This window comes from Lissotriton vulgaris, chromosome 12, assembly GCF_964263255.1.
Source record: "Lissotriton vulgaris chromosome 12, aLisVul1.2, whole genome shotgun sequence".
Taxonomy (NCBI): domain Eukaryota; kingdom Metazoa; phylum Chordata; class Amphibia; order Caudata; family Salamandridae; genus Lissotriton; species Lissotriton vulgaris.
In genome coordinates this window covers 90,174,510-90,187,468 of record NC_141700.1, presented here as the reverse complement: position 1 = coordinate 90,187,468, position 12,959 = coordinate 90,174,510, and the positions used below count along the sequence as shown (strand labels likewise).

At 44.1% G+C, this 12,959-nt stretch overlaps 1 protein-coding gene across 4 annotated transcripts in view; it reads left to right on the top strand.

Annotated features, from left to right (window-relative positions):
- Window positions 1-12,722, top strand: part of CTXN1 (cortexin 1) — a 137,864-nt gene extending 125,142 nt beyond the window's left edge. For 2 of the 4 annotated variants that reach the window (XM_086947306.1, XM_086947307.1), the window contains exons 2-4: window positions 5,832-5,894; window positions 8,112-8,151; window positions 11,090-12,722. In XM_086947306.1, the coding sequence (XP_086803432.1) occupies window positions 11,182-11,439 (258 nt within the window). In that variant the 5' untranslated portion in view covers window positions 5,832-5,894; window positions 8,112-8,151; window positions 11,090-11,181 and the 3' untranslated portion in view covers window positions 11,440-12,722. The remainder of the gene's footprint in view (window positions 1-5,831; window positions 5,895-8,111; window positions 8,152-11,089) is intronic. The other 2 variants (XM_086947305.1, XM_086947304.1) reach the window with 1 other exon arrangement.
- Window positions 12,723-12,959: the final 237 nt, after the last annotated feature.

The following is a 12,959-nucleotide window of genomic DNA, read 5'->3' as shown; positions in this document are numbered from 1 at the left end:
CGAGGGGAGGTCTACAGTAGCCACAACTGGGGAGTGATCAGACAGACCCCTGGGGAGTATCGTGGCATCCCTTACACGACTCAAACAGGCACCAGGCACAAACAGATAGTCAAGTCTCGAGAAGGAACCATGCACCGCCGACACATACGTGAATTCACGCGCAGCAGGATGAAAGTGGCGCCAAACATCAACCCAGCCCAAACTATCCACCGTCGCACGCAATCTAGTGTGAGCAGCTACAGGGGGGGGGTCCACCGCAACAGGCATCCGTCTCTGGCGGTCCGAACTCACATCCATAACCTCGTTCCAATCACCCCCAACCAAAGTCAGCACATCCGGGATTTCGTCCCATAGAGTAAACAGTCTCTCAGCCAGGGCCCACTGCATAGGAGGGGGGGCATACACGCTACCAAAAACCACCTGCTCGGTACCCAGCAACCCCTTGATGAAAACATAACGGCCCTGCGGGTCAATCCATTGCTTTTCATGCACATACGCCACCCTGCGATGAACCAGTATGGCGACCCCCCGGGAGCCTCTCGCGAAGCCCGCATGGTACACTTGCTGGAAGCCGAATCTCTGGAGACTAAGGACCTTGGAGCCCAACATATGGGTCTCCTGAAGCAACAGTACATCTACAGCCTCCCTTTTCCCCCAGCGCAACACAGCCCCACGTTTGATTTTATCAAGGATCCCCCTCACATTCCAAGTCACCACACGAATGGCTTTATGAGGAGACACTGTCGTACTATCAGCCATCATCGAGGCAGTTCCCTCCACCAGTCCCTCCGCGCCACCCCGGTGCATCCCACCATTCAGCAGCAATATACACGTGTGGTCCCACCCCCCCAGCCCCAACACCCACCAGTCCACCCCAGGCCCGAACTCCCCCAAACGCCAACAACAGAACAACAACCCCCTCGCCCCGCACCCCCCACCCCAATACCTCATAGAACATTGAAGTATCTGTCGCGGCATGGAGAGACCCGGGTCCAGAACAGAGGACCCAGGGCCCGCCATACCAATGGATCCCAACACCCCGATCATCACATATTCACCACCCCCCCAACAACACCCACAACTCGTGAGGGTCTAAGGCCCATAGAAGCCGCCTCCCGAGCCCCACAGCCTTCCCACTCAGAATCTCAGGGTGTCTCAGAAGTATACAGACTGGCATGAATAGAGTCTCAAAGAACAGTCTCACCAGCCGATCCATCACGATATAGGGCAACACCAAAGTCCAGGCCCCACCAGGGTTCAACTGCCAGCGTCAGAGTGTTCAGAGTCCATCGTGCCGTTGGTCTGTGTCGCACTAGCGGAGGCTGACCGTTTCCGCGATCTGGACCTCCGATGTCGTCCTTTTCGGTTTGGGCGGTCCGTCCGCTCCGGCGACGATCTCTGGGACCCGCCTGGGTCCAGCCCCGGTTGGGCATGCGGCCTAAGTCTCACCGTGGTTTTCATGATTTTGATGGTGTCGTCGTCGATTATGTTGGCCCAGGTGAGCTGGGGTTGGTGTGGATGGTGGCCGTGGGGTGGGTGGTCTCAGTGGCTGTCGGGGTGGTCATGGTGTTGAAGCTGTCGTGGATGTCTGCGCTTTTGTGATGGAAGAATGTGGCAAGGGCGCCCCAAAGGTCTTGCGAGGGTGGGATGCCGTTGGTGTTGGAACTGGGGTTGGAGAGTTCCTTCACGATGTTGAAGAGCTCCTTGCTGTTGTGTGCATTGTTGTCTAGGCGGTCTTTGAAGGGGGTCCTTTTCACTGTGGAGAAGATGGGCAGTGGACAATTTTAACTCCATCATGGCCATTGATACCAGTGGGGAATGTTAGCATACTAGTTGTTAGAAGAGGCCAATCACTAAACATGACTACCTCCAGTGGGCCTAAGTATTCCTGCAACAGATGGAAATCTCCTAGTGAGCCCACAGAGAAATCCTCCACTCTCCCAGCGCGCTGCATTCTCAGCCAACTTTGAGGGCAAGGCGCAGGAGTCAGTCACCTCTTCCGCATGTGAACATCAACGGGATAGCTCAGGGTTGGACACCCAGCAGCTACAGAAGTCCCTCTATCAATTTGGGACTTAATTATTACCAATAAGACTGCAACAGAATAAAACGAATTAAAAGATACTACACATGTAAAGCATGGCAGAAGGACATTTGTGACAATCACACAATGGATCTTGCTAACAATCCTACCACAAGTTTGTGTATTAAAAGAAACATGTAATGGGCTTCTTGTACGTCATATCCTACCTAGCAGCAAAGACATGGAACGAGCAACACTTTCATCTACGGACTACCCCATCTCTTTCAGAGTTCCGAAAGTCCCTGAAGAGTTGGCTATTCGGCTAATCAACCTGACCCTGCCAATGCCTAAATACCCTCAAGCGTGACAAAAATAGCTCTACAAATCTACTGACTAATTGATTGATTGATATCAATTCAGACCACCCCCCCCCCCCCCAACAAAAAAAGAAACCTTGTTTGTTAATGGATAGAGAAGTTCTCAAACCACCTGGAATATGTATGGGATATTACCTTTGTCATGCACTCTTTTAGTTTTTTTTTTTAGTTTGCTGTTTGTTATGGGTTTGTTCAGTTTTCTCACATGCTGTATGATATATGCTTCTTTTAAATTGAATTGTATACATTTTCAAAGACATGTCCTTGAACTTTTACACAATAGCTGACTCGGTTGCCTTTCCTTGGCCTCAATGCCCTTTTCTCCCTTAGTATATAGAATTTAGTTATGTTATATTATGTGTATTTGTAAAGCGCACTATTACCTGTGAGGGTATCCTTGGCACTGGGCAGGTGTGTGTGCCTAGCCCTGCCTATGGGAGGTTGGTTAATTGAAAATCCATGTCTTTAGCTTCTCGTGGAATTCAAGAAGAGAGGAGAAGGCTCTGATGGGGAGACTGGTGTTGTTCCATTCTTTAGGAGGTTGTAAGAGAACTCTTGTCTTCTGATCTGGTTCTGTGTTCGCATGGGATATTGGCGAGTAGGAGTCCTGCGGAGCGAAGGTGTCTGGATGTTTAGTGGAAGGAGATGCAACTGTTCAGTCAGATGGCAGCTGCGGCCTGTGCAGGTAAGAGTGGCGGGGCTGGGTGGAGGGGGTGGGGGGGGGATTTCGACAGACGGTGACGAGGGAAAATTATTAATTTATTTAACTTTCCCTCGTCATCGTCTGTCGAAATCTCCCCCCACCCGGCCCCACCGCTCTTACCTGCATGGGCCGCGGCTGCTAAATGGGGCCTGACCTGTGAAGATAAAGTGTGTTTGAGGAGTTTGAATTGAGAGTGCTTGAGTATTGGAAACCAGTGTAGTTCCCTGAGGTGTGGTGTAATGTGAGCTCTGTGTGGAAGGTTGAGGATGAGTGTGGCTGCTGGGTTTCTGGATGGTCTGTAGTCTTGTAGTGAGTTGCTTGGTGATCCCAGCGTAGAAGGTGTTCCCGTAGTCCAACTTCCTGGTGATTAGGGGGAGTGACACTCTTTCTTGATTTGCTTGGAAGCTATTTGAAGATTATTGTCAGCATCTTCCGGGTGTGGAAGTAGGATGCAGTAATGGTGTTGACTTGCAAGTCATATCCAGTTTGCTGTTGATGATTATTCCAAGGGTTCTGAAGTGGGATCTGGGTGTAGGTCCGAGTTCGGACAGGCACCGGTGGTGTCCCACAGTGAGGTGTTCTTGCCGAAGAGCACTAATTCTGTATTTTAAATTCTAAAAGTCTTGTATGTCTCCTGGTTATCTTCAATATCATACCTTTGCAAATGGTTGGAAGGCCGATCTTGAGACATGATTAGCAAGGGGCTCGGGAGGGAGAGTATTCACATCAGAGGCTTTAGTGTACCCTGTTGACAGCACACAGTAGACTTCTTGACTTACAGAAAAGTGGTATAGTGCTATAGCAACACACTCTGCCTCTTGCCTCGATGCACTGTAACAGACAGGGCACGGGTGCAGTGGCAGGGCCTAATGTATCTTCTTTCCTTCTCAGTTATTGCCCTTAAACTGTAGTCACCAAGAAGGCAGGCACACTTCTTTGATGGTGTGAGTCTTCACTTAGGGACCTCACTTTCCCTAGTTGGAGTGTTCTGGATGATTTTGTTTATCTCCTAGGGTCACCTGACACAAGAAACGCACTGGGTGTGGATGCCATGACTCAATATTTTGTTCATGGTTTCTTTATGGTGAAGTCTATCTTGGACCTGTGACAAATCCTAGACCCCAACCTTAAGTATGATTCCTGTCCACTTCAGATGCTGTACGGCGCTTCACTGTGTTTCATCCTCCCTAAATGGAACTCAAGCTCCACTGATGCAGACACTGTCCTTTCCAAAATCGTATTCTGGCATATGGGCTCTGCATACCTTTGTTCACTCCGGCACAGCGGTGGATTTTGACACAGCCATCCACTCTAGCACCTCTTCCTTATTGCTCTGGTCCAGGGTGTAGCCGGGTGGCGTCCTTCAGTATTTCAGTGGAGAGCAGGCAACCTTGAGTCCAACCGGAAACCCAAAGTGCATAGGGATTCATGCTGGCAGATTGTGCTGGTAGGGAGATGGAAGCCCACCTCAGACGGCAAGTACTCAAAAGGACTCTAGAAGGTGGCAGACCCGTGCATGCACTTTCATCACCAATCTATTCTTTGCAAAGTACCTCTGCTCCTGGATTTAAAGGGATTCATTTCTCACTCAATTGCGACAACATCTTTTTCTATGGCTGGTCCCTCAATGTGGAACTCACTCCCATAGGAGCTGAGATGGATGGAAGCATCATTTATTTAAAAGTAAACCCTGAAAATATAAGCACACCATTCCATACTGACCTTATTGTTTTATCCCCCTTTACCCATCTCACCCATAGGTGAAGTACTGTTTATTGTCACTTTTGCCTTAGATGCTCCTCCTTCCCTTCTGCTCCCCCTGTCTTCCAATGATATCTGAAACCATGTTATATATATTGAATTTCATTATCTATCTTAGTTTTTTTAGTGTATTTCTTAGATCCTGCTTCTTGTTCTTTGTTACTTGCAAACTACACTATCACCCTGTTATATGAGCAGCGAAATACAAACATGCTAAACAATAATTAAATAAATCCCACAAAGAAGCCAAATAACCATCAGTGAGTAGCTCTGGCTTTTTACATACTAGGCTGTAACCCAAAAGTGAATTTTTCTGAACCCCAGGAGTCCTATTGCAGCATCAGAGAAATCTTTTAATATTGATTCTTTAAAAAATTACTATTGTTTTCCACCATCTACAAACCTTTTTAAGCCTTTCCTAAGCCAGAGAAAACCTTATTAAATCAGGCCCAATTTTCTTTAGGATTTGTTATTAATCTTGCTGTACAGGGCATCTCTTGCCCTGTAGATTGTAAGGTTGGCATTCAGACTATGGATCTGATTTAAAGTTTGGCGGGTGGGTTATTCTGTCACAAATGTGATGGATATCCTGCCTGGCGATTTACAAGTACATTATATCCAATTGTACTCGTAACACAGTGGACAGGATATCCTTCGCATTTGTGATGGAGTACCCATCCGCTGAACTCTAAATCAGGCCGTGTATTTCTTCACGGACTACCAGTTAAGTTATTGGAATCCAGAGAAGGTAATTGAAGCTTGTCTGAACTTAAGCATTTACAAGCTTCATTGGAGATCATTCATGTGTCCTTTACTATTATAACTTCTTAATTCAGGGAATGTAAAAGTGAATAGTCTTTGACACAGCATTGTGGGCTAGCTGTTGGCAAATATTGGATACATTATTCTTGAGATATCATTCAATATGACCAAATGAGGAACATGTTTGTTTCTGGTTCATTCACAGGCTAAGATCATTTTACGGCAAAGAAATCATTAAGGGATGAAGGAATCATCTTTGCGTTGAATGGTGAGTAGCGTTTACATATTTTGTACATGTCTGTACATGTTTTCATTGGTTAGAATAGATCAAAACAAATTATGAAGATTGTTGTGACTAAAAAGAAGTAAATCCAGAATTTGAAATTCCCGACATCTCAAGACCAGGCCATGGATGTGCATTTGACAAATTACAAGGGTATCTAAAGTGGCATCTCCTTGAGACCCTAATGGAGGAAACGTGTTCAATCTTTACCCACTCAGAAGCTTTCAGTTTAATACTTGAAGGATTATGGGTGTGTAAGAAGAGAGAAATATGAAATGAGAACAGTGTTGCTGGGCCCAGACTTACAGACATTTTTCATCTGCTCTTGCGTGTCCCAAAGTGACACGATGCTACGCAAACTAAAGCACTGATCATCTTTTGCACCTAAACAGATGTATGCACGGGCTACTTGTAGCGCACTAACCTAAAGAAAATAGAAACAAACCTTGGCCAAAAGCAACTCCCCTGACATTTCCATGTGTAATAGGTATAAATTTCCAGAAATGTACACTGTTCATGATTTACTCGGGTGAAATTTGCCTAGCAGGATGTTCTGCGAGCACCAAATTCAAACCTGTACAACAGTTTTGCTTCCTGTAGGCCATGGTGCAAGGTTAAATGATGCTTACACAAACACTACATTATTGGGGTGTGGTAAATGAGGACATTTTTGGCATATGACGCTGGGGAGCCTACTCACAAACTCCACTTGGTAGTATGTTTAGTAACCTACTCACACACTACAAAATCCTATTTACTAGCCTACATAAGAGACCTCTGCCTCGTGGTCTCTCCAATCTTTTCTATGTGGAGTTCTTCACTCTGGTTGTAAGGTCTCTGCACATGCAGATATACATTTTAGTAGTGAATGCTGGAGGAACCTAGTGGGTAGCTAAATAAACGGGTAATACCCTCTACTAAATAGAATGGCATTAGGGAGGGATAATGAAGGGCTAATGAGAGGTTTAGTGAGGGACAAGCAAATACGAACGCTCCAAAGCAAAAAGTAAGTCCATAGTTTTTTTACAAAATGCACTTCTCAAGTTACTGCAGCCAAAAAGGAACCCACAAAGTCATAAATGTATTCCAACTCAGTCTCAGCGTAAGCCAGTACCACACATGGCCATTGACATGTATTGCAACATACAGCACAAAACAAAGAATTGTGACAGGGACTTAAAATAACAGTCCATAGAAAATAATGTTAAGTGAAATAAATTATTTCAAGTTTAAAATACATATATAGGGGTCGATTCTGATTCGGGAAACTAATTCGTACATCGATTCGAATTCGTAGCCCTTTCCGTACGAATTGTACAAATCCCTCCGAATAGCGTACTACGATCCGTAGGAAAAAAATACGTCAGAATCTTTGCGAACTGTACGAAAAGCAATGGTAAATCTGTACGACATGGACCCTCACAGTGAACCGTACGAATCGTAAACATGCCGTACGACCCGCCAAGTACGATCCGGACCGGGAAATGAGTATGCGATTCGTACAGTGAACATCGCGTATGAGCAATTCGTATGGAGAGCCACACAATCACATACGAACCGTACCCCTGCAATCATGGGGTGTATGCACCGTACCCCTATGATCGTGGGGTGTACAAACCGTACCCAGGCAATCATGGGGTGTACAAACTGTACCCCTAGGATCATGGGGTTTACGAACCATACCCCTGCAATCATGGGGTATACGGACCGTACCCCTATGATCATGGGGTGTATGAACCGTACCCTTACGATCATGGGATGTACGCATCGTACCCGGGGGTCCGTTTTGTACGCCTTTCGAGTTGAATTCTGCTTTTCCGGACCTTTTGAGCTCCATAGAAAAAGAGTCGCACGGAGTGCTGACTAGACGAATCGTACTTGCTGGGTCGGAAAATGTTTCTTCGATCCGTATGGACATCGCGTACTGCGTGTCCCGAATGCCATTCATACGGATTATTGAGTCGTACGGGCTTTGGTACGATTCGGAAGGAGAACTGCTTTGGGTACGCATTGTACTACATCGTACGTACAGGGACGTTCGAGGATACGATTCGTATGGGAAAAATACTCCACACGGCTATTCGTATGGGATTTTACCGAATCGGAATCGGCCCCATAATGTATATATTTTTATAATTAGCTAAATAGTTGAAACTTTTTTTTAAACACACTTTATTGTTTTTTTCTTTTTCATTTTGACAGAAACATGTATATGCACAGTGAAATTTGCAGTACATTGAAGGTAATGTGGTACATTGTATATCTTACTATCTGTAGTCTATGGCTATCATTTGACACTACACATCTTGGTATAGGATATATTACATGTGCATTCTTACAGTAGCATCTGATAAAAGAGGCCACACAAATGAGTGCATTTTTAATAACAAACCGACATAATATCTGAACTTCTCTACCCCCCACCCATTCTGGCTGGCTGTACCCCAGTTAGAACACTCAGCCATACAATCTGCCCTGGTTGCCACCTTGTGCCTATAGTGGCATGTGTATAATGTGGGGTTTAGAGGACCATTCTGGGACAGTAATGGGGAAGTTGGCAGTGGTTGATAATTATCAAACTATTAATCATTTATTCTAGGAACAGGTGCAGGTTCTAGGGCCTTGAATGCTTCCATTAGCAGGCCCCATTCCATTTACTTTAAACATTTAATAAGAAAATAACATGATTTAAAAATAATAAATGCATTTTAATAACATTTACTAAAATTAGTTCATATAAAAATTATGGTAACGGTGGGATCTTTAACAAAATTATTTTAAATAATAATTGTAAAGCAATTTGTACATGGGCTGGGCAGGCATAATGATCCACCAACAACAGCTAATAGAGCAAATACTTTCTTTTACCTATACTTTGACAACTGAAAACACAAGGAGGTACTACTCTTTTGCCTGGGGATCAATTCAAAGCTTTCTGTGCAGTGAGTAAAATCAGTGAGTAAAATTTAATTAGCCCTGATGATGCTGTCAGATACATATTGTAGCATTATAGTCCGCTGCAGAATGCAATACTGGTTGATAAAGGCCCTGTACCCTAGTTATAGGTATATCCCGAGGCAGAAGGACTACACAGCTATTAGAACATGTCATCCACTGATAGTAGAATGTTCTAAATTAAAAAATGAGAAACAGAAAGGCAAACATTGAAATGTTGAACCAGAAGGCTTATACCAGCCATTATTAGCCCTCGTTCACACCATTTTTTGGGGGGAGTTTTATGTTGTACGAACTTGACCAGAATGTATCAGGTATCAGAGCTATTTACATGAACACCAGTTTCATTACAGACAGACACATTCATTTTTGTTAGACACAGGAAGATTAAGTGATTTGCCCAGATCACAGGATGTTGAACGTCGTTGCCGAGACTGGAACTTGGTTCCCCAGATTTGAGGTCCACCGCCCTAGCCGTTAGGCTACATCCTCTCCCCGTTGTTTTCAATAGAACTCCGGACATTCCAGTGTTCTAATTAGCCTCTGAATATTGAGAGTCCCCCTTCCTGCGATTTCTCATGATTAAATAACATCAAAGATTCTGAGGGAAGCTGAAAATAACTAATATTATCATGTGATGTTATAAACCGGGAATTGTCCTGTTATAAATTACTTACCGTCCAATTTAGAATTTGGTACTCAGGGTACTCTGTCGAAAACTTGACTGAGCACCCTGCCTGCCAGACCCTTGTCCGCCCATCTCATTTAGAGAGGGCAGACCGGAAGTATTTAATCAATGGAGCCAATACTTCCTCTGACTGTGGTAGTTGAGGAAGGACATTACAGTGGCCACTCTATTTAAGGGGGACAATATAATGCCTTTTTGTGCTGTCTAACAACACCAGAAAAAACAGGTAATGATGGACAGAAAATAAATCCCCCCACACCCTGTGAGAAAACACCCAGGGCCTCATTTATGAAAGGGACGCATCACTGTGAGAAAACAGTGATGCGTCACTTCTCAGTGCGCCCTCCTTGTGACACCAATGATGCGTCATAATTAAAGTATGACACATCATGTCTCAAGTAGTTACAGATACTTCAGTATTTCTGAGGTGTCTGTAGGCGCAAAAATGACGCATTGCTGGAGTGTGTCACAAAAGTGACGCAACTCTAGCAACGGGTGATTACACATAGGCAAGTTCCATGTAAAATGTGCCTGCATTCGTTTTACGTCTTCCATGAGGTAGGTGTAAGGTATTGATGCATTTGCGCCCCACTGCATCACTTCTATGACCCTTTCTTGCGTCAGAAGGCCCCCCCTGCATACATTATACATGGCGCAGGTATAATGTATGCAGGGGGTGGTGCAGGGGTTTACAAAGTGATGCATCTACCTAGATGCGTCACTTTGTAAATATGGTGCAACGAGGCACATTTTTTACGGCGCTGGTGCGTCACAAAAAGTGACGCACCGGCGGTGCAAAAGTGACGCAAGGTCTCATAAATAAGCCCCCCAGAGTTTGGGGGTCATTCGTGTTTTTACTCCTGCTGTCAGAGTTTGTGTCTCAAATTTTTTTTTTTTAAGTGTAAAAAGCTTGGGAAATGATCCTCAAAAACGATGCTATTTCTACTTTGAAAGGAACTGCTGTGATAAATTTAGATGAAGATAGATGACCGTTGAAATGGAAATTGGCGTTCTCACACTTCAGTGATTCCTCATTTTCTGCTCCTTTTCCGTCTACATGTTAGTCCATGTTTAATCTGTACAACGTCTTGACATGGAAGTTAGTTATCCTACATTCGTTATAATCTGGATTGCTTTTAATTTGAAACTGCTTAGCTTTTAAAAGCCCTAAAGGTATTGTTACAGAGAAAGTCTCTACCACCCTTAGGGTTCAGGGCTAAGATCCTTCTGAGGTCCAAGAAGTTTCCCGAGTTCCAACTAGAGAAATTTTCACTGTGGAGAGGTTCAAATGCACTGCCAAGTAGGTCTCTAAGGCTGGTCTAGCTTATCCAGTGTCTTATTGTGGCAACTATGCTAAGACTATGCTAAGATGTCTGAGACTCTGGCCTCGTTTTGTGTATGCCAGGCTTCAAGTACCTGAATTAGTATGGAGACAATTTACAAAATTTAGATTAGAAAAATGCTGCTGAAAAAACATATTGCTCCTAAAGATTTTAAAACAATAATTACTCATTCTGGTTCCTGTTTTCTCTTTCAGAGTTTACAGCAGTCTAGAGAATATCTGCCCCGGAGACTGATTTTCTCATAACATACTTGCAATCATAGATTGCAGACTGCCATGCGTCTACAATGAATTATGCATCGACCACGGATTATGAACTACTGCTCTCTCCGACCCTGCTGGATGACCCTACCAACGGCATGGGCATGGATGCTGAGCAGAAGACGGTCTTTGCGCTGGTGATACTCCTGATGGTCTTTCTGGTGATCCTCATGGTGCGGTGTGTCCGAATTCTGCTTGATCCGTACAGCAGAATGCCTGCATCCTCATGGACAGACCACAAAGAGGGGTTGGATAGAGGGCAGTTTGACTACGCTTTGGTGTAATTTAGTATCTTCCACCAAATGGAAGACCATGTAAGAAAGCATTGTGGGAATCTCTGGAAGCAAACTGGTGGTGACTCGTCAGAGAGAGACGCAATGCATATCGATCAATTGGCTAAACTGCTAATTTCTGGTCTTAAAACAGAGTTGGGAACGTTGCTTTAGAGCTAAATATAACTGTGTGGTGTTAAAGATGATTTGGTTTAATAAAAATTAAGAGGTAAGCCCTACTGCTCTGAGCTAGCGCTAGCAGGATCAAAGCTATTAAATGGCGTCTGCATAATCAATCACTGGCTGTGTCAAAAATTGGCAGACATTGAATCAATTTGGATCATTAATTGATCAACTGGAAAAGTCTTAAATTAATAGGACCTAATAGAGCCACCCATACTCCTGATTCTCCCACAGCCTAGGAGGCTAGCCAAAGCCTTCTCTCACAGACCAATCCCGAGCGAGGCTTTGCCGGAGAATCAGATGCCGATCTTAAATGTAGCCATTCGCAACACAGCAAAATTTCTGCCTGATACAGCTTAACTGCCTTTAACTTTGGATGCCTTTAAAATGTTAACATTCCAGGCCTGATATACCTGAAGGCCCTTAATGTATTGTTTTCTAGATATGATATTTTTTTTTGTATCTGAATATTTTCAAAATGTGAGCCTTCTTTTGAGGGTCTTCTCTCTGGAAGGGGGTAATTTTGCTAGTCATTGTCCCACTGGTGTTTGTTAGTTAGCAGATCTTCAGTGTCAGTGGTGGGGAATTGTGTCTTACTAGATTTCTCAGGTTTTTGGGGGTTGTTGATTTTTCTTCCACTCCAGTGATTTCGTCTTGTGAGTGACTGTGAATTGTGATGTATTTAAGGGCACCGCCTCAATGCCAGTCTGTATCCTGATTGTCAGAATTGAAAAATTATGCATTGTGAGATGTATTGTAACCTTTAGCTTAAATGTGTAAATTGATCCCTGTGGTTATCTTGAACAACAATGGTTCTCCGTGTTTTCTTCACGGTGACCCAAGTCTGACCATTTTTTGGACTGTGCATAAGAATATTCTTCAGAGCAACGGAATCTTGGTATGTGCCACATCATCGTTACCGCAAGAAACCTACGTAAATGGATTGACCAATACATGCTCTTCCCTATTTAGGTACTAATCTAAGATGAAAGAATGGTAATGGGAATCATTGGCATTGCTTCCACTTGTCAACAAAAAAGTAGCTTTTGCCACTGAAGCTTTGTGCACAAACATATTTTTGAGTAAATAGAATTCTGCTGCTTGGGCTGAAATAAATGTGGTGAGATATCTTGTTTGAATGCAATCTAATGGTAATCTGTTCGCAGACAATCTTGTGTTACCTATTCCACACCTTCCTCTAATAAAAATGTATGCTTATTGCCGCAGCTAAGCTTTAAAAAAAGTGGTGGTGGTACTTCTTCAGACTTGCCCTGCGCGATCATCAGCGAGTTTTCCATAGATAATCCATTGAACTGCATCTCTAGTTCTCCTTCAGCATTAGATCATCA